Below are 19,707 nucleotides of genomic sequence, written 5' to 3' on the forward strand. Positions count from 1 at the left end.
AAACATGGCGTTTTACATTGACCACAAAGGTACTGTATGTAAGGGCCCTCAGAATGGCTCAACAAGGACCTGAATACAAATATTTTAAGTGTACTTGACAAAAAAACATTTTAGAATTACATCTATTTATAAACTATTAATTTACTGATTACAAATTGTGTGCTAGAAGGCTACAGAAAGGCTCATGTGACGTAGTCCTATCTAGTAAGAAACGTCAAGGGCTTTTCTCTCTCACACACACCACATGTATTGACCATCCATCTTTATTATTTTACAGACAGAGAATGACACATTGCACAAAGCATTATAAAAAAAGAATACAAATCAAAACGACTAGCATCAAAACAACAATACAAAAATATTATTACACAATACTTCTGTGGTACTTCTCTTGTCATGACTCCATCATGCAGCAACAAACCAGATACAGTCTCTAGGCAGCCCGTGCCTTTCATCTCCCTGTACCATCAGTGAAACAATAGACAGATCCTACAAAATGGAAAATTTAGTCTCCATATTTGTGCAGTACCCCTGTATAGTCTTATACAAAGTGCTAGCCCTATATGAAGAATAAGGTTTGTCTATAAGTACTTACTTTTGAAAATAGTCTGAACAGAATGTAGAAAAACTGCATATCAAATATAGGCTCATGCAAATAAGCATTTTCTATAAGCACCATTATCTGTCCAGACATATTGTGCAAATTCATCTTTTCAAATGTATTCCACATCACTGAAATTACTATTGACAATTTCTCCTTCTATTGCAGTATCATGTACTCTCTACTTCACAGACAGAGCAGTAAATATAAATATAGACAGCATTCATTCTTCAGATGATGCAATACTGCTCTAGTGAAGCTACATTTATATAGGAGAATATCTTCCAGTACAACACTCTATGTAGTGTGGACATACCTGATGTCTGAGTTTCTAATAACAAACAACGGGGTAAAGAGATCAGAGTAAATCTGCATCATCATAACACATAAACTGATAATATCACACAGTAATATAATACAAAATCCTGTTGCCTATGTTCAGCCTGTGTAGATGGTCCCACGGTGTGTTAGAGGGTGTCTTTAGTTTCTAGGCTAGGGTGCAGGATAGGCTGGTTGGATGGGGATGGGGGAGCTTAGCCAATGTCTATGCGTCTCACTGTTGCTTAGTGACAACCCAGCCAGTCCTTTGTAATCTCGCCCAGTTTGACGATCTTCAGGCTACTGTCATCCATTTTGAAGTAGTGGGCACCTTTGAAGAAGTATGTGTAATCTGGAAAACACAAACATTATGATGAGAGACAAGGTACATCAAAATCATCACATTCAGTGCATCAAATATATATCTAATTTCACCTTGAGCAAGCCACGAGGCCTTACACACTAAAAGGGAACATTCTAGCTAGTGTAAAATATGGCCCCTAGAAGCTTATATCTTTGTAACACATTATCGTCTCAGCCAGAGGAAGAGGACATGATGATGTCACTCGTCTCCTCAGTAAAAACACCCAATCAGGAATCAGCAGTGGAGGAGCTCAGGCTAATTAGCATGAAGACAGAGGCACCTCTGTGAAGCAGCACAGGCTGGCTCTATCAAACACAGTTTCTTGGTAGGGAAGCGCTGCGTGTGATGTATATGTGTGTCAGAAGCAAGGGTATAAAAAAACCCTGGTTAACTGCTATAGACTTAAGATTTACCTCCTGTGTTATACTACTCTCTCTCCGTGCTCTCTCCCCTCCTGCCTCTACTCTCTCCCCTCCTGCCTCTGCTCTCTCTCCTTGCTCTCTCCTCCTGCCTCTACTCTCACTCCTCCTGCGTCTACTCTCTCTCCTTGCTCTCTCTCCTTGCCCTATCTCTCCTCTCTCTCCTTGCTCTCTCTCCTCCTGCGTCTACTCTCTCTCCTTGCTCTCTCCTCGCTCTCCTTTCTCGCTCTCTCTCTCTCCTCCTGCCTCTACTCTCACTCCTTGCTCTACTCTCTCTCCTCGCTCTCTCTCCCCTCCTGCGTCTACTCTCTCTCCTTACTCTCTCCCCTCTCTCCTTGCTCTCTTACCTCCTGCCTCTATTTTCTCTCCTTGCTCTCTCTCTCCTCCTGCCTCTGCTCTCTCTCTCCTCCTGCCTCTATTCTCTCTCCTTGCTCTCTCTCTCTCCTCCTGCGTTTACTCTCTCTCCCTGCTCTCTCTCCTTCTGCCTCCTCTCTCTTTCCTTGCTCTCTCTCCTCCTGCCTCTACTCTCTTTCCTCCTGCGTCTACTCTCTCTCCTTGCTCTCTCTTTCCTCCTGCGTCTACTTTCTCTCCTTGCTCTCGCTCTCCTCCTGCGTCTACTTTCTCTCCTTGCTCTCTCTCTCCTCCTGCCTATCGCGCGTGCAATGATGTGCAATAATGTCAGAGGGAAAAAAACAGTGTTGGTTGTTTGAAGTAATGTCTTTGTTGTTGTAATATCTCAAACAGACGTGGCAGTTTCACCACTAATGATTCCAGCTTTAAGGCCAGGTGCCAGTTCATAATGAGAGGACTGGCTGGGTCGGGTTGGATTCTAACTGCCAGGAATGTACGCCTGTATCCAGTGGTGTGTCAGTACAGCTCTGACTGAAGCAGGAAGCAGTTCTAGCTTCGTGTTCACACAGGCCCCAGCTACCTCTCTCTCTTCCAGTTGACATCTCTCTCTCTCTCTATTTCTCTCTTCAGTAGATATCCCACTGGGCACACACTGGTTGAAGCAACATTGTTTCCACGTAATTTCAATGAAATTACATTGAACCAACCTGGAATAGACGTTGAATTGACGTCTGTGCCCAGTGGGTATCTCTCTCTATACCCCTCCCCCTCCATCCCTCTCTCCCTCCCCCCTCTCTACCTCTATCCCCCCTGCTCTGTGTGTGTGGTGGTGTCGCTCTAAGCGATGGACAATAAAGTATTAAATATACTGTATTGTATTCTAGTATGCTTACCAATGCCATTCAGACTAAAGGCAGAGTCAACGTCATCTGGGATTCCATTCCAGGAGTCAGCGATGAGCTTGGGGAAGCCAGGGTCCATCTTCTTCTTGGCTTCATTGTACCTGGAGGGGCATGATAACACACAGAGGTCATGACGTCAATGTTTAGTAATGATAAAGTTAAGTACATGATACTATGTTACTCTGTTAAGTACGAGTAGATTGGGCCGTTTTGGTTGACAAATCACAGCTGTCAACTCAAGTGCAGTCATGCAAGAGTTAAGTACATCCAACAACAGTACCTTACATGATCCCTGTATTAAGTAAGAGCAGAGTGAGCTGTTTTAACAGTCCAGTGGAAGGTAAGGACCCTAATTAAAAGCACACATGGCTCAGCACAGCAGCAAACCAACACACAGTGACGTCTATAGAATTAGAATGACAGTGAATTAAAGTCATTCTAATTCTATGACGATGTCATCGTTACAAGCCCGAGTGGATCAGACACAGGCTTTGGTAGGTGTTGTGTTGTGGTGACTCACCTCCAGAACTTGTCTCCAGCGAACAGGTAGGTCTTCTGGCTCTTTCCGAAGGAGAAGGCTGCGTCAATGCCTTTCAGGTCTGTGGGCAGGCCTATAGAGGAGATTCTCTTGGGGTAGCCTTTCTCTATTTGGTCCGCATTGAAGATCCACATCTCATTGCCTATAGGAGAGACAGGAGGGGAGAGATGGCAAATGAGCACAGGTCAAGATGCTCACAGGGAAGGGTTTGCGAGGATAGAGTTTCTCTAAACTGTTATCTTTTTATTAGCCACAGAGAGACAATGATCATAGGAGTTGGCAAGACAGCACAAACAGATCTGGGACCGGGCTAATATAACGCTACATTTGATCATATCTTGTGGTTAGGGAGGACTGGATAAATTATTGAGGAAATGTGACTCATAGCTTTACAATTTAAGGGCTGGATGGAAAATAAATGGTTCTGTTCTACAAGGCCAAGCATAAATCTTCTTAAATAGGGACACTATGTTTTGGAAGAGCTCTGATTTCACGGTCTTATATGAGCTGGAGCTTTTCTAAAGTAGAATGGCATGCTTCTACAATGCATGGCATGTATTATAAACCACTAATAACTACCTACAGCACTAATGTCCAAAATGTCCAAACCACATACTAGCAGTATACTTGACAGAAATACTAAAAGACACACTTTATGATTCTCCTAATGTTGAACTTCTTAGAAATAGGATGTTATTTACTGGAAATTGTCACAGCCGTTTAACAGTGAGAGAGAGGAAACTGCCATGAAAATGTAATTGTGTGTTATATGCAATGTCTAAATCTGGCTTTTCTACAGCCTCTGCATGATGAATCAACGCTCAGGGTGGGGACAGACAGCCCATCTCAGTACGGAGCGCAGTTCACAATGCATGTATGCGTTGTGGCTGCAGCAACCCTGGTTTGAATCCGGGTCACGGCATTGCGATTCATAATGTAATGGCAAAAGGGGCTGTATTTTGAACGAGTTACAATTTACAGTGTAAATAAGAAACTCAACAACTCTTCCATTTGACAAAGTCCCTCAACTCATTGTAGGTTAATGAGTTACGTTAACAGATGCTTTCAGAGGTTCTTCACCTATTTTGTCCCCTGTAGCTCAGTTGGTAGAGCATGGCGCTTGCAACACCAGGGTTGTGGGTTCATTTCCCAACGGGGGCCAGTATGAAAAATGTATGCACTCACTAACTGTAAGTCGCTCTGGATAAGAGCGTCTGCTAAATGACTAAAATGGAAATGTAGACCTATCATCTCATCATGGTTGTTCTTGTGACAGGTAGGCCTACATTTGCTGTTGCATAGCCTATGCTACAGTAATATAAAGACCGAATGCACGTCTAATTTACCCATCTACATCAAGCTTTCGGGAGTCACCTTGTTTTTTAATCGTAAAGATTTAAAAAAACAAAAATGTATTGCAGCTGCAGCTTTTTTACAGTTTTTTTCCGATTGCTAACAAGCATTGTTCAATACTGCAGATACATGTGCAAAACTCTAAATACAGTTATCACAACAACACTATGAACCTGTGAATCATTTGTCATTGCTTTGACACAAAATGCATTCAATGACAACATCTTTCAAATTACATAAATACTTGTCTCACAAAAACACATTTACCAACAAAACTCTATGTATCTACAGACTATTTTGTAAATGTTAAGATACAGTGGCTTGCCAAAGTATTCACCCCCCTTGGCATTTTTCCTATTTTGTTGCCTTACAACCCCGCTGGCCTCCTTAAAAAACGCTCCTTAGCTCTTGGAGTCCCATGCAGGAAAAGCTAGACTAGAATATCTTGCTGGACAATAGACAATTATACCAATAGACAATTCGAAGAGGTACGCAAGCTCTTTTTTTGCTGAATGTTAAATTCAGCAGCCAATAGAACTCACGGGTAGTTTGAAAGTAGAGCAAATGTGCGATGGCGGTAGGCTATAGCAGTTATTTATTCAGACCCATAACCATTCAATCTTTGTGAAGAGAAGTGAAAGCCTTCTGCATCTAATTCTAGTCCTATATTATTCAAGGATGTCATTAGAATGATGAAGATAAGGACATCGAAACTTATTTCATTTAACTGTTGAAAGCAAGGAAGGAATGAAGCAACAATAGAGAGAAAGAGGAGGTAGGCTAATAACATCAGGGGAAATATTATGAAAGGTATATTATACAAATAGGCCCTTTTTTTCTAAATCTAATTCGCTAGCCTGTACTTGTAACTTTGTAGGCCGCATGTGCTGCACCAGAATCACATGTTCTATTCTGCTTTTTCATGGTTTGAACATGTGCGTAATTCCAGTCCATATAATACAGTATAATACAATACAGTAATACAGTTCACACTCAAAAAGATTAGCCTACTGGAGCTAGTTTCATTTATTTACCCAACAGACCATATAGCTAGCTACATCTATGGGCTTTTATGTTTTTCTGTCGTGCAGTAGCCTGTATTTACATTTACATTTTAGTCATTTAGCAGACGCTCTTATCCAGAGCCACTTACAATCATATTTGTATTAGATAACGGCACAATTATTTGGGATTTTTTGGGCTTAGGCTCATTAAATGTTGTTAATGTATTTAATATATGGCTCATCAGGCTCAGGTAGCATCAGGTTAGAATTTTCATGCTGATCAAAGCTCTAATCAAATCCAGACATATTTATATAATGTGGTCCTCTGTAGCTCAGCTGGTAGAGCACGGCGCTTGTAACGCCAAGGTAGTGGGTTCAATCCCCGGGACCACCCATACACAAAAATGTATGCACGCATGACTGTAAGTCGCTTTGGATAAAAGCGTCTGCTAAATGGCATATTATATTATTTATTTTTATAATGCTTTTGAATTACACTCCCGGTTATAGCGGGAAATACTGGGTTACCCGGGAGAAAAGTGATTTATTCTCGGGATGGAACGTTTGTAAAATACATGGAAAATATTCAACCCTAGTATGTACAGTGGGGAAAGAAAGTATTTAGTCAGCCACCAATTGTGCAAGTTCTCCCACTTAAAAAGATGAGAGAGGCCTGTAATTTTCATCATAGGTACACGTCAACTATGACAGACAAAATGAGAATTTCTTTTCCAGAAAATCACATTGTAGGATTTTAAATGAATGTATTTGCAAATTATAGTGGAAAATAAGTATTTGGTCAATAACAAAAGTTTCTCAATACTTTGTTATATACCCTTTGTTGGCAATGACACAGGTCAAACGTTTTCTGTAATCTTCACAAGGTTTTCACACACTGTTGCTGGTATTTTGGCCCATTCCTCCATGCAGATCTCCTCTAGAGCAGTGATGTTTTGGGGCTGTCGCTGGGCAACACGGACTTTCAACTCCCTCCAAAGATTTTCTATGGGGTTGAGATCTGGAGACTGGCTAGGCCACTCCAGGACCTTGAAATGCTTCTTACGAAGCCACTCCTTCGTTGCCCGGGCGGTGTGTTTGGGATCATTGTCATGCTGAAAGACCCAGCCACGTTTCATCTTCAATGCCCTTGCTGATGGAAGGAGGTTTTCACTCAAAATCTCATGATACATGGCCCCATTCATTCTTTCCTTTACACGGATCGGTCGTCCTGGTCCCTTTGCAGAAAAACAGCCCCAAAGCATGATGTTTCCACCCCCTATGCTTCACAGTAGGTATGGTGTTCTTTGGATGCAACTCAGCATTCTTTGTCCTCCAAACATGACGAGTTGAGTTTTTACCAAAAAGTTCTATTTTGGTTTCATCTGACCATATGACATTCTCCCAATCCTCTTCTGGATCATCCAAATGCACTCTAGCAAACTTCAGACGGGCCTGAACATGTACTGGCTTAAGCAGGGGGACACGTTTGCTTGCACAATTGGTGGCTGACTAAATACTTTTTTTGCCCACTGTATGTAATGTATGTATGTAGGTATCTCAACGGTGGATGACACAACTCAGTCTCCCATACATACAGTACCTGCAAAGAACACAGTCTTCTCCTCCAGTGGGTTCTCATAGGCAGCGTCGATGGTGACGGGGAGCTCAGGCCAGTAGGTGGCTACCAGCATGGGACCTGAAGGCTTGCCCCGGAAGTTGGTTGACCTGAATATGAACCTGATAGAGAGAGCAGAGAGAGGAGTTACCTACTGGTTCAAATCATGTAAGAGAGGGCAGAGGGGAGAGGGGAGAAAAGGGGGGGTCAGGTGAAGGGAGAGTAGAGGGCAGTGGGGGAGAGAGGAGAGTGGGGTAGGAAAGAGGGAAAGAGAAGGGCAGTAAGAGACGGAAGAGGGGAATGTAAGGGGGAAAGAGAGAGAGGGGCAGTGAGTGAGAGGGAGAGTTTCAGCAGCCCAGGCAGCGAAGCCACAATAGCCTGATTCATTCAGCATCTGGTTCTCGTTAGGACCGGGGTTTATCGAAGCCAGGGGAACAAGACCCATCTTGCCCAGATTTCCAACAGGCAGCTGCATGAGCAACAACAGCAGCAGCAGCTCCCCAAGTCTTTTCCATTGACCTATTTTACAAAGAGCCAGATATTTCTCAGAGAGATAAAGCCTGTTATTGCTTATAAAATGCTATGCAGATATGGACAAAGTAGTCATATGATGATCTGCTTTAGCAATCCATTCAAGGTTGAGGTATATTGAATTAGTCCCCCAAAACAGGCCCCCTGACCCTAAATGACACTACAGGAGGAGCATCCATGTCCACCTATATATATATATATATATATATATATATATATATATATATATATATATATATATATATATATATATATATATATATATATCTGGGTCACAGATATAGATTTCATTATTTCACTCACTCTTGTCACATTCTGGATGCATATGAATTACACTTCCTGCATTAGATGCAGCCAGAGAGGTTAGAGAAACCTAGCTAGCAGGGTTGCCTGTGTTCAGTGTCTCGATCCCGTACAGGTCCACCTCATCACTAGGCCAATGAACAGTGGGTTCAGTTCAGTGGATTATTCTCCAGACTCCCCACCCAGCCCTGTAATGAGCCAGTGACTGTAAATAAGGTGTTGAGCACACAGTGAAGTTAGACCACCAGGACATCTTACTCATCCCTTCATGTCCAGATCTGCTTTCCATCACCATGCTGAGTCAGGAGAGAGAGGAGAGAGGGGATTCTACCTACACCAGAAGGATTTGCTCTCAAAATAGTGTTAGCTGGGTGACAACACCTTTAAACTGATGCACACTGTGTCCGGTCTAGTAGCCCTCCCTCCAGTATTACTGTACTGTATTGAATGGTGACTGCCCTCCAGACTCCAGATATTACATTGGGCCACTAGACTGGTGACTGCCCTCCAGACTCCAGATATTACATTGGCCCACTAGACTGGTGACTGCCCTCCAGACTCCAGATATTACATTGGCCCACTAGACTGGTGACTGCCCTCCAGACTCCAGATATTACATTGGGCCACTAGACTGGTGACTGCCCTCCAGACTCCAGATATTACATTGGCCCACTAGACTGGTGACTGCCCTCCAGACTCCAGATATTACATTGGCCCACTAGACTGGTGACTGCCCTCCAGACATTACATTGGCCCACTAGAATGGTGACTGCCCTCCAGACTCCAGATATTACATTGGCCCACTAGACTGGTGACTGCCCTCCAGACTCCAGATATTACATTGGCCCACTAGACTGGTGACTGCCCTCCAGACTCCAGATATTACATTGGCCCACTAGACTGGTGACTGCCCTCCAGACTCCAGATATTACATTGGCCCACTAGACTGGTGACTGCCCTCCAGACTCCAGATATTACATTGGCCCACTAGAATGGTGACTGCCCTCCAGACTCCAGATATTACATTGGCCCACTAGAATGGTGACTGCCCTCCAGACTCCAGATATTACATTGGCCCACTAGACTGGTGACTGCCCTCCAGTCTGTGAGTTTCAACTACATTTCCCTATTCATCTGTCTCTGTATTTTCACTGCTGCCTAAAAATAGGGAGAAACAAAACAAAATGGATGCACACAGAAAGTCATATCCTAATGGGCCCCAGGCTATTGTTATTAACCTTGACATTGGTTGACAGCTCCATAACCTTAGTAGTCTCTATCCTAATCTTTGCTTATTGACTTGAGTCTCCATCTCTCCTCACTCTCTCTCTTCCACTTCTCCTCACTCTTCTTCTCTCTCCCCCATCTCTCCTCACTCTCGCTGTCTCTGTTCCATCTCTCCTCACTCCTCTACTCCATGGCTCTGATAGCTAAACCATCTGGTGACCTAGAGCCAACTGTGAATAACTAGGTACCAAAGTCATCCCACCACTGAAACCTGAGAAACAGCCTAACTGGCCCTCTGAGTCCAAATATCATGCAGCTATGGGTTTGGTATTGTAACTCCTCCATAGAGATGTAGGATCTTAATTTGATCACTCTTTTGTTTAAGATAATTTTCCTGCACAGCAGCGTATTCAAGTTTTAAAAATGCTTCTAAAAAGTGTGTAATTTCCACTTTAACATTTCAGACTTGATTTGCCCTAACTTAAAACGTATCAACCCCTACAAAAAATGTCCATTCATTATAATCCACATAATAATTCACATTTCCTTTTGCTGCAGGATTATTTCCCTGCTCTAGCAAACTGGCTCAAATTAAGATCCTACAGCCATAACTCCCTCCGTAATGGCATTTCCATCCATCTGAGAGATCGCTAACATTAAAAGATAGCTATAATTATGGGGTGTATCATTGAATATGCGTCATTGTTAATGATATCATGGTAAAACTCTAGAACTAGAACACTGCAAATCATTTTGAATGAGAAAAGGATCTTGCTGATGAGGAAATGGAGAATCTCTCCAGAAATCCTCAGGTCCAGTGTCTTGTCCACAACAAATCACTGTATAGGTATTCTGTGAGATTTTACCATTGTGGCTGGATATCTTGTGGATTTGGATTCTCTAGGATGTTTAAGCAGCAGACAACAGATGATATCCCTAAAAAATAACCAAACTAACCCAATCAAAGACATGACTTACAGGCATAGTCACAACATTTCTAAACTAACTATTGAGAGAAATTCTGCCGTTTAAACCAGACTCCGGTTTTAATTGGCAGGTCCTCCCTCCTTTACCAGTTAATGTTACGTTGACACATCAACCAAACACGACACAGTGTAGTTTATAGTCCACAGAACATCCTTCAGCATGATGTTTGCCCCTGCTCGCTGGCCAGGGCTGAACAGTGTTAAAGCATGGTGAACCACAGTGAGTGAAGACTTAACTCTTAACTAAAGCAGGATTCTATGAACTAAAGCAGGATTGGTAAGCAGGATTTGAGGGTGGTTTCCCCCCCAGTCCCAGATTCAGGGTGGGCAGTGGGGGGGCAGGCAGGCTGAATGACTGCAGTTATTCGAGTCAAAAAAGTATACTTGTTTGCTTTGGACACCGTTCCAACTCAGCCATGACAGATATATAGTAAAGCTCACCTTAAAACTGTGAAGGCAAAAAGATGTGGCGGCAAAGTCTGAGAAGGAACATATAAATGTCCAACGAAACCTAAACTTGCTATTCAGTCACAATTTTGTAATTTGGATTGCTTGCAATAGCTTATTGTTTGGGTTGAAACTGTTCCTGAAAGAATTTGTTCCAGACAAGATTAGGCTGTTGTGGTAAAGAGTTCATGTTTCAGAAGGAAAGTACACTGAGTCATGGAGAGTTGAAACTGAACCACACCACTCTCCCAACAGATAATGTAAGATGGAGAGATACAGAAAGTCTATTCCTCTTCTCCTTTTCTACACTACATAGGACAATCCCAGTTAAAGTCTGTATCCTGTACTGTACAGTAGGGTCTGGTTTACAATCCTAATAACAGGCAGCCATTTTGGCTTATCATAGTTGATCCAGGATTGTGAGGGTGTTTATTATTACCAGTTGTTTCATAACTTTATACTGATCACAGCATGGGATAAGCATTCAAGCTTAGACAAATTGAAATAACACCACCCCCTTCATTCAAACAAAGCAACTGATTGCCAAGAGAAAATAATGCATTCTGAGACCAAACAAAGCCCCCTATTAAACTACCCATTGTTTGTGGTGAAATGATTTAGTAGTGGATTGTGAGGTCTAACTTGTGGACTCTGGTCTGCTCCAATGACTCTAACCACAGAGTCTAAAATAGGAGTCTTGGGGTTATATGTTCATTCTGCCTGTTTTCAGATTGGCTACATGTTTTTTGAGAAGACCAAACAAAAGTGTATTAGCTATTATAAGAGAACAATACAATAAAAAACAGACACAGGCTTGTAAGACTTATGACTTCAACAAGTTAAATGTTGCATGTTCCAACCATTGCAGATCAGAAGTAATAGAATCCCCAGTAAATCATTTACCTGTCCTTGAAGAAGAAGGTCTCTCCTCTGATCTGGGCAATAGCATCAAACACCACAGGTTCATTACAGATGTCCATAGGAGTGACTGGGCCCTGGGTGGGAGAAAGGGGCTTGTCTGTACCAGGACCTGAGAGGAAAAGGAGAGGCAACATGGTGAGAGGAAAAGGAGAGGCAACATGGTGAGAGGAAAAGGAGAGGCAACATGGTGAGAGGAAAGGAGAGGCAACATGGTGAGGCAACATGGTGAGCATTGAGTAGATGATATCTCTGAAAATGAGATCTATATCCTTCAACAAGGAGAAATCCAGTTGTTATCTGCAGGACATTCACCAAAGTACTCTGGTTATGAACGGCGGGTGAAGTCATGGTTACACGTTATTTGAAAGGTACCTACATAAAGACTTCATAACACATTCATAACCCATACATGCTGCATTTATAAGCAGTACATAAGAATTTCAAACTGACCATACAGCTCCTGAATTCCCTTGATGTCGTCGTTGGACAGTCTGAAGTTCTTGGTGAAGGTATACATGGGGGCCATCAGAGCACCAGGGTCCTGGGAGTGCTCCAAGCCCAGGGCATGGCCAAACTCATGGGCCGCAACCAGGAACAGACTGTAGCCTGGACAACACCAATAGGAGTGAGAGATACAGCAACACATATTCAAAGCGTAACAAGTCAAGTTATATTCAGGTGAATGAGAATGTTTTCCATGTTGGGAAATTCCTGTTGACCATTTTCCCTCCATTCTGCATAGACAATGAATGATTAAATACATGAATTAATAAAACAGATTAAAAATACAAATGATTCAAATAAATAACCATGAATTGTCATTGTCCACTAAACTGCTAAAACCACCTACAAACAAACATAATGTCAAAGGTCATCGATTACACATTTACCTTGATCAGGACAGAAGCCCCACTTGCGGTCATCGTCGTAGCTCTTGGTGGAGGCGCACCACATTTTGCCGTCGCTACGTCCAGAAGCGGTGCAACTGTCATAAGTGTCTCCAAGGAATGTGAAGGGGAACACACAGGGGGAACCCTCAGAGTTTCCTCCCACAGTGGACATGGCTGCATGGGTGAACAAAAATACATATTTCAGGACCAAATTGACTTTTCTTTGTGTGCCGATGAGGTAGTGCTTAAAGTTATCAACTTGATTTCGGTTGAATTGCTAAATGGATTTGCTTGAGAAACTGCCATGACCTTAATGACATTGACATCGGATGTATTTTGTATCTACAGTATATCCAAATCAAAACCAAAAACCACTCTCTAAAAAGTGGCTTTTCTTTTCCTGCATGATAATATTATATCTGGGGTCTGGGTTGGTACAGCACAGCCATGGGCCTGTGTGGTTTTTGAAGCAGGCTGTTTCTTATTCAGTGCTTCTTACACACAAGACTACATAGCACGCCAGCATTCCCAACCAATTAGAACCAGATGAAAACCTCAGCCTTAACCCCCCCCCCCCCCTCTCTTTCTCTCCCCAAATCCCTCTCTCTCACTCTCCTGACTCTACCCCCAACCCCTGAGCCACTGACACAATGGAAAATAACCCCCGCCAGCAGCCACTCAGTAAAATACTTTTACCGTCATTCAGTAGACTAGCTGCTGCAAGATTGGAAACCACAGGTCTGGAACATTCTAACATTCTCCTACACCAATACATGGAGGCATCAGCACAGTACAGCTTGACTGATAAATGCACGCACACACGCTAGTGATGGGCGGGTTGACTCATAACCCGCAGTCCCGGGAGGATGGGTTTAGGGTACATTCAATATTGTGTGGCTGAAGGGTGGGTGAGTGGCGGGCGGGTTGAATAAAGTGAAGAAATCCATAAATGTATCATTCTTGTGCAATTTATATAGGCTACATTGAGGTTTTTCTTTCATTATTTTAGGCTATCTGGTATGAGTGCATAAGCCTAAGCTTTAGGGCTTAACTGTATGTGTGCCAAATAGCCTACACAGCCAATCAACAAATAATGCTTTTGGGAACGGGCAGAATGCCAAATAATGCTTTTGGGAACGGGCAGAAAAAGTTAACGTTAATCCACGGAGGCAAAAAGGACATTGTCGAAGTTTAATTCAATAAGACAAAAGCTGCGAAAGGAGAGTTGAATATAAAGAGGAGGGAGGGTCAGAAAAGTAATGTTTGGACAAGATTTGGTGAAGTGGTAAAAGAGGATGATTGCAGTGCTGGCTATGTTATGTGTGATGATTGTGAGGCGCTATACAAATTCGGGACTTCAAATAGGCCTATGGCATGTCAAGGGAACTGTAGCCTACTGTTTAGATGGGTTAAATGGAAACTGAAATCTGGACACTGATTGTAAGTCTATAACCTCTCACATAGCCTCAATAATAACTCCTGCAGAATTAAGCATTTCTTGCAGTAACAAGCAAAATGTAGACTTAAATATGATTTTTCTTTCTGCATCTTGAGAGAATGTAATGCTAGATACAATCTGTAGAGGTGCTGTCTTCATCATAAAAGCTGATAGTATAGTACTGAAATCTTATCAGAAACACGTTGGGTCATTTTCACAGCTTTGCGGGTTAGGGTTGGATGCGGGCCTCAGATTTTCACTTTATCACATATAGTCGGGCGGTTGCAGATGGGTTATTAGCAATTGCGGGCGGGTGAAGAAACAGCTGACCCTTGCACCACTAACACATGCTAGCACGCACACGCACACACTAGCACATAACCTGGCTCAAGTATAATCCTCAGATTACGGTTTCCATGCAACAGTTAGATCTGTTGGATGGATCAGTGCCCTTAGCTGTTTGGGTTAACAAAGCTGATGAGGCTCATATGCTATAGGGAGGGAGAGACCCCTTCGGGCTTGGGCAGTATGAACTGGGAACCCACCTGTTTCAGGGCAGAACCCGTAGGACTTGTCATTGTCATAGTTCTCAGTCGTAGCACACCAGCGGTAGCCGTCGTCACGCCCCTGAGTGGTGCAACCATCATAGGTCTCCCCTTGGAACGTGAAGGGGAACTTACATGGAGCTCCGTCCGCGTTTCCACCCAGGGTGAACAGCACTGTAACACAGGAAGACAGAGTTGAAGGAATTATCTATACAGAGTTTACAGGTTTCCAGAATTTACTAAAATGCCATGGCAGTTATGCTGAGCCTGAGTTTGAGTGATTTCACAGATCCAATCTTACGCTAACTGAACCGCATTATCATTCTTTGTCAGGGTGTTACACATCCACTCTGTCCAGACTAAAATGTTTATCGCTACAGTATATCAACAGTCTATAAAACTATCAACAAGATAAATGTTTCACAAGACTTCACTGAGTACGCCATTTTCTCAAGATCAAGGGATAACCAGTTAGGACGTTTCATAAGACTGTTGGTCTCATATGAGTCTACTGTAGGCCTATATGTATCAGTATGTCTTTGCACTCCTTTATGGTGAGTCTATACCCTAATGGCAGTACCATGGACATCAACACAAACAGACAGACAAAAGGAATGATGAAAAGCTTCATGAATCTGGCCAAGCAACACAGAGAAGAGGGAGTACTTTATGACCCAGAAAACAACACTAGTTTCCCAGAATGGACTCCCACCTGGTCTCAGTCCAACAGCAACACAGCTTCTTCTAACTAATCACAAACCTCTCATCTGGAGTAACTCCTGGCCAACTCCTGGTCAGAAACTATCGCTAAAACACCACAATAGAAGTTCCATGAGGGACTGCTGAATGCAACACTCTTAACTTTTTACACTCCATGTAGATATAAAAATGTATACTGTAACTCTTTTGCACAATACATTCACAGGAACTCTTTAGAGGAAAAAGAAAAACAGCCATGTTGGCTCCTACTCACACTCATGGGGACAGAAACCGTATTTGCCGTCGTCGTCAAAGTTGTATGTGGTGGAGCACCAGAGGAATCCATCTTCACGGCCCTGATTGGTACAGCTGTTGTACTCCGTTCCCATAAACATGAAGGGGAACTTACAGAACTCCCCCTCTGCATTACCAAACTTCACCTTCACCACTGTGGAGGGGAGGGAGATGGGGTGGGGGGAGAGGTGATGATCAAAGGAGCTCAAACAGAGCTGTGTCAGATACTGTGTGGTTCAGCGATCTCGATATCATCGGTGAAATGTTAAACGCAAACTGCTTTAAAAACTTGCCATGTATGACCATGAATACATAGGTGATAAGTAAAAACAAGTAGGTTAATAGATTAGATCAGGATGAACTCTTGACATTGTTTACAGACTTTATTTACAACTCAGACAGTACAGTCTCCAGTACCTTGTCCTTCTCCCAGGGTCCACTGCTCATCATCATCAAAGTGGGAGTCTCCCCCGGTGCCTGGTCCAGGAGCGAAAGCATGAGCCAGCAGACCATCTTTACCATCGAAGGGGTAGCCATCACCATGCTCTATGGATTCACATAACAAGGTTTAAAACAAAAGGACTCAAGGCACAGATCAGAATACAATTAGAGCATTACTGGATGGATTCATCTCAGAACAGAACTGTCTCCGAAGTAGCTAGTTAGACTTCAAATATGTCTCACAAGACTACAGAACTTGCTGTTTGTTGTCTGTGGTGTTGATAGGTCTTTCTTATTAATTACTGTTCTTGTCCCAGACAAGTAGGTCAGCTAGGGTCAGACAGGCCTGAGGCATGGTTATGTGAGTAACTGTCTAACGAGCGGTCCTGATAACCTCCCCAAAGACCAAAATCCTCATCAGTCCACCAAACCAAACCCTGTAAAATATACACTGAGTGTACAAAACATTTCTCTTTCCATGACATAGACTCCAGGTAAAAGCAATGATCCCTTATTGATGTCACTTGTTAAAGCCATTTCAATCAGTGTAGATGAAGGGGAGGAGACAAGTTAAATAAGGATTTTTAAGCCTTGAGACAATTGAGACATGGATTGTGTATGTGTGCGTTCAGAGGGTGAATGGGCAAGACAAAACATTTCAGTGCCTTGGAACAGGGTATGGAAGTAGGTGCCAGGTGCACCGGTTTGAGTGTGTCAAGAACTACAACGCTGCTGGGTTTTTCACACTCAACAGTTTCCCGTGTTTATCAAGAATGGTCCACCACCCAAAGGACATCCAGCCAACTTCACACAACTGTGGGAAGCACTGGAGTCAACGTGTGCCAGCATCCCTGTAGAATGCTTTTGACACCTTGTAGAATCCATTCCCAGACGAATTGAGTCTGTTCTAAGGGCAAAAGGGGGTTCAACGCAATATTAGGAAGGTGTTCCTAATGTTTTGTACACTCAGTGTAGATAGCGTGTGGGATGGTGCCATGAAAACATGTCATTCTGGGCTTGTTTTGACCTCAAGTCGGTCAGACAGTGACCTCTATATGTTCTTACTTGAGGTCTGGCCTGCCACGGGAATATTGACTTTATGTGAGACACATGGAACCCAGAGAAAGAGCAATAAGTAACTCACACATAGGCAGGCCTACAGTACTATACGATTAGCAGCACTGAGCACACATCATCTAATCTCGTTTCCAGCCACTTCCGCCCTTTTGCGCAATAGCCGGATGATGAGTTGCCTGGTTAAACCAGACTGAACGAAGGTGAGAGCAGAATTAAGTCTGGTTTAACCAGGCTACTCATCATCCGGCATTGCTGAGGTTTCATACAGTACATTCAGCATATGATAAAAGTACAAACTGTTATGTAATACCGTACCGTTGCGGCCAAAGTTAATCATGATGTCAGCCTCTCCATCCATGAGGCGGGTGAACTTGAGTGGGGTGACATCACTCCACACTTTGAAGGCCCTTAAGAAGGCGTCATCAATAGTCTCCTCGTCCAGGTCAGGAGAATGGCCTAGAATCCTGAGAGGTGAAACACAGAGAGGAGAGGAAACAGAGGAGAAGACTCATTAAACAGCTGATCCCTGGCTGAAGGTGTGCTGCATGATAAATGTTACATAATGGAATATTACTGTGTGATTGAATAGTTATGCTTGAGGAAATGCACATAATGCAAGCAGAATCAAAGAGGGACCAGTGTGAGCATATAAAACCTTAAAAACGTGAGATTCACCTATGTCAAATTGCAAAAGACAAAAGCTTGTGCACCACACTCTCTTCTATTTAAAAGGACAAAAGCAATAGAGCAGAGGTATCCTAAACCCCCCATCTGGACAAAAAGTCCATCAGTCTTCAGGCCTTGCCTATGACTCATGTGGTTAGAATGCTTCATGAGAGAGTCCAGCCACTAACCCCTGCTATGTGAGTGTGTCTGAGCAGTATAACCCTCTGTATCTTGTTGTTTTGGTAAACTTCTCCCCATCTCTGTTTTTCCCATTGGTACATACAGTGAGTCTGAGTGGTCATGAGGACACAGAAAGGGCTGATGTAAACAACAGACCTTTACTCTCTTCTGAACCTCAAATAAAAAATATCCAACAAGCACTCAGTGTGCAGGAATCTTGGTGTTAGCAGATTGTGGTTGGGTTGGTGGGCAGTACATAGTTGAGGTTTTCATGGCCCAAAACAAACTACAGGGGCTGGAGGAGTCATTTCCTTAGTCATTTCCTTTGCTCAGCAGTCAGCACGTTGCACAGCAACATAGGGAGTTATGTGGAGTGCAACCCTATTGCACATGGGGTTCAAAGCCTATTGCACAACTCCCTATACCAAAACACTATTTGGGCCAAACAAACATGTTTTGACCACTGACCTGTAGGTTATGGCGTTTTGCTGCCACTTGGGTTTCCTGTGGAAGAAGTTGTATTGTGCAACATCTGGAACGCCACAGCGGGGCTTCTTCATGATCTCCACCGTCTTGGGGTCGATCTCGCCCGTCTCTTGCAGCGAGAAGAACTTCTGCATCTTCTTCAGGGTGTCCTTCAGCACCATGAGGTTACATCTGTCTTGTGGGCAGCCATAGAACTTGTTCAGATAGTGCTGCAAAAGGGGATAAAAGACAAGCGTATGAGTGGATATAGGATATATTCTGATGCCTTCCTACTCTATACAGTGCCTTCATCCATTTAGACATACTGTATCAATGAATGCATGAACATTTGTGTGCATTACACATCAAAATGTCTCCACTGGGCACAGATGTCAATTCAATGTCTATTCCACGTTGGTTCAATGTAATTTCATTGAAATGACTGGAAACAATGTTGATTCAACCAGTGTGTGCCCAGTGGGTATCCAACTATCAGGTCTGAAGCCAATACATTATGAGTTTCATTAATTATTTGTCCTTTTAAAGTCATTCACAAATGGCAGAATGGAATATAAGTTCTCTATTCCTGAATTTATTGAAAATAACCTATAAAGTAGTTTGAAGCAAAAATCACATTACATTCCCACTTTGAAAAGTTGTTTAAAGAACACTTACCAGAGCCACTTCTTTGTCTGTTTTTGGACTATCGTCTCCTGGGAACTTGATAATGGGCGAGGGGGCTGCAGAGGTTTTCTGGAGAAAGGCGATTAACTGTACCAAAAACACTTTGAGGACAAGGTGTCGGGGGCTAAATGCCGTGTGGCACCCCATATTTCCCCGGTGGAGAATCGCTGGGTATGTAGTCGGGATGGAGGAAAAACAGTGCGCTTCTGGGCTGGATGTAGTCCTCTTGCCTCAGCCTCTTCTGTTCCTTGATCTTCTCCTCAACGGGAAATTCTGCACTGCAACCCAGGTCTGCTAACTCAGTTGTGCTTACACATGCACTTTTTTGACGCTGCTTTACACGGGACGTGTAGGCTATAGACTGCGCAGTCTCCCCAAATTGGGGAACGTCGGAGAAATGTAACCGGATACCTGTTCCAATTACGAGTTTACTGCGTAATTCCAAACC

At 43.1% G+C, this 19,707-nt stretch overlaps 1 protein-coding gene across 1 annotated transcript; it reads right to left on the reverse strand.

Annotated features, from left to right (window-relative positions):
* Positions 1-247: 247 nt before the first annotated feature.
* LOC311115128 (72 kDa type IV collagenase-like) lies at positions 248-19,504 on the reverse strand. Its single transcript, XM_084190336.1, has 13 exons — positions 19,251-19,504; positions 18,579-18,805; positions 17,580-17,728; positions 16,164-16,292; positions 15,727-15,900; positions 14,754-14,927; positions 12,771-12,944; positions 12,331-12,486; positions 11,863-11,989; positions 7,451-7,587; positions 3,476-3,635; positions 2,947-3,056; positions 248-1,271 (listed from the first exon to the last, which is right to left on the reverse strand). Exons 1-13 carry the CDS (start codon positions 19,404-19,406, stop codon positions 1,165-1,167), a joined length of 1,980 nt encoding a protein of 659 aa, XP_084046462.1. The 5' UTR covers positions 19,407-19,504; the 3' UTR covers positions 248-1,164.
* Between the last annotated feature and the right edge of the window lie 203 nt (positions 19,505-19,707).

This window comes from Coregonus lavaretus, assembly GCF_964263955.1.
Source record: "Coregonus lavaretus genome assembly, contig: HAP1_SCAFFOLD_4105, whole genome shotgun sequence".
Taxonomy (NCBI): Eukaryota; Metazoa; Chordata; class Actinopteri; order Salmoniformes; family Salmonidae; genus Coregonus; species Coregonus lavaretus.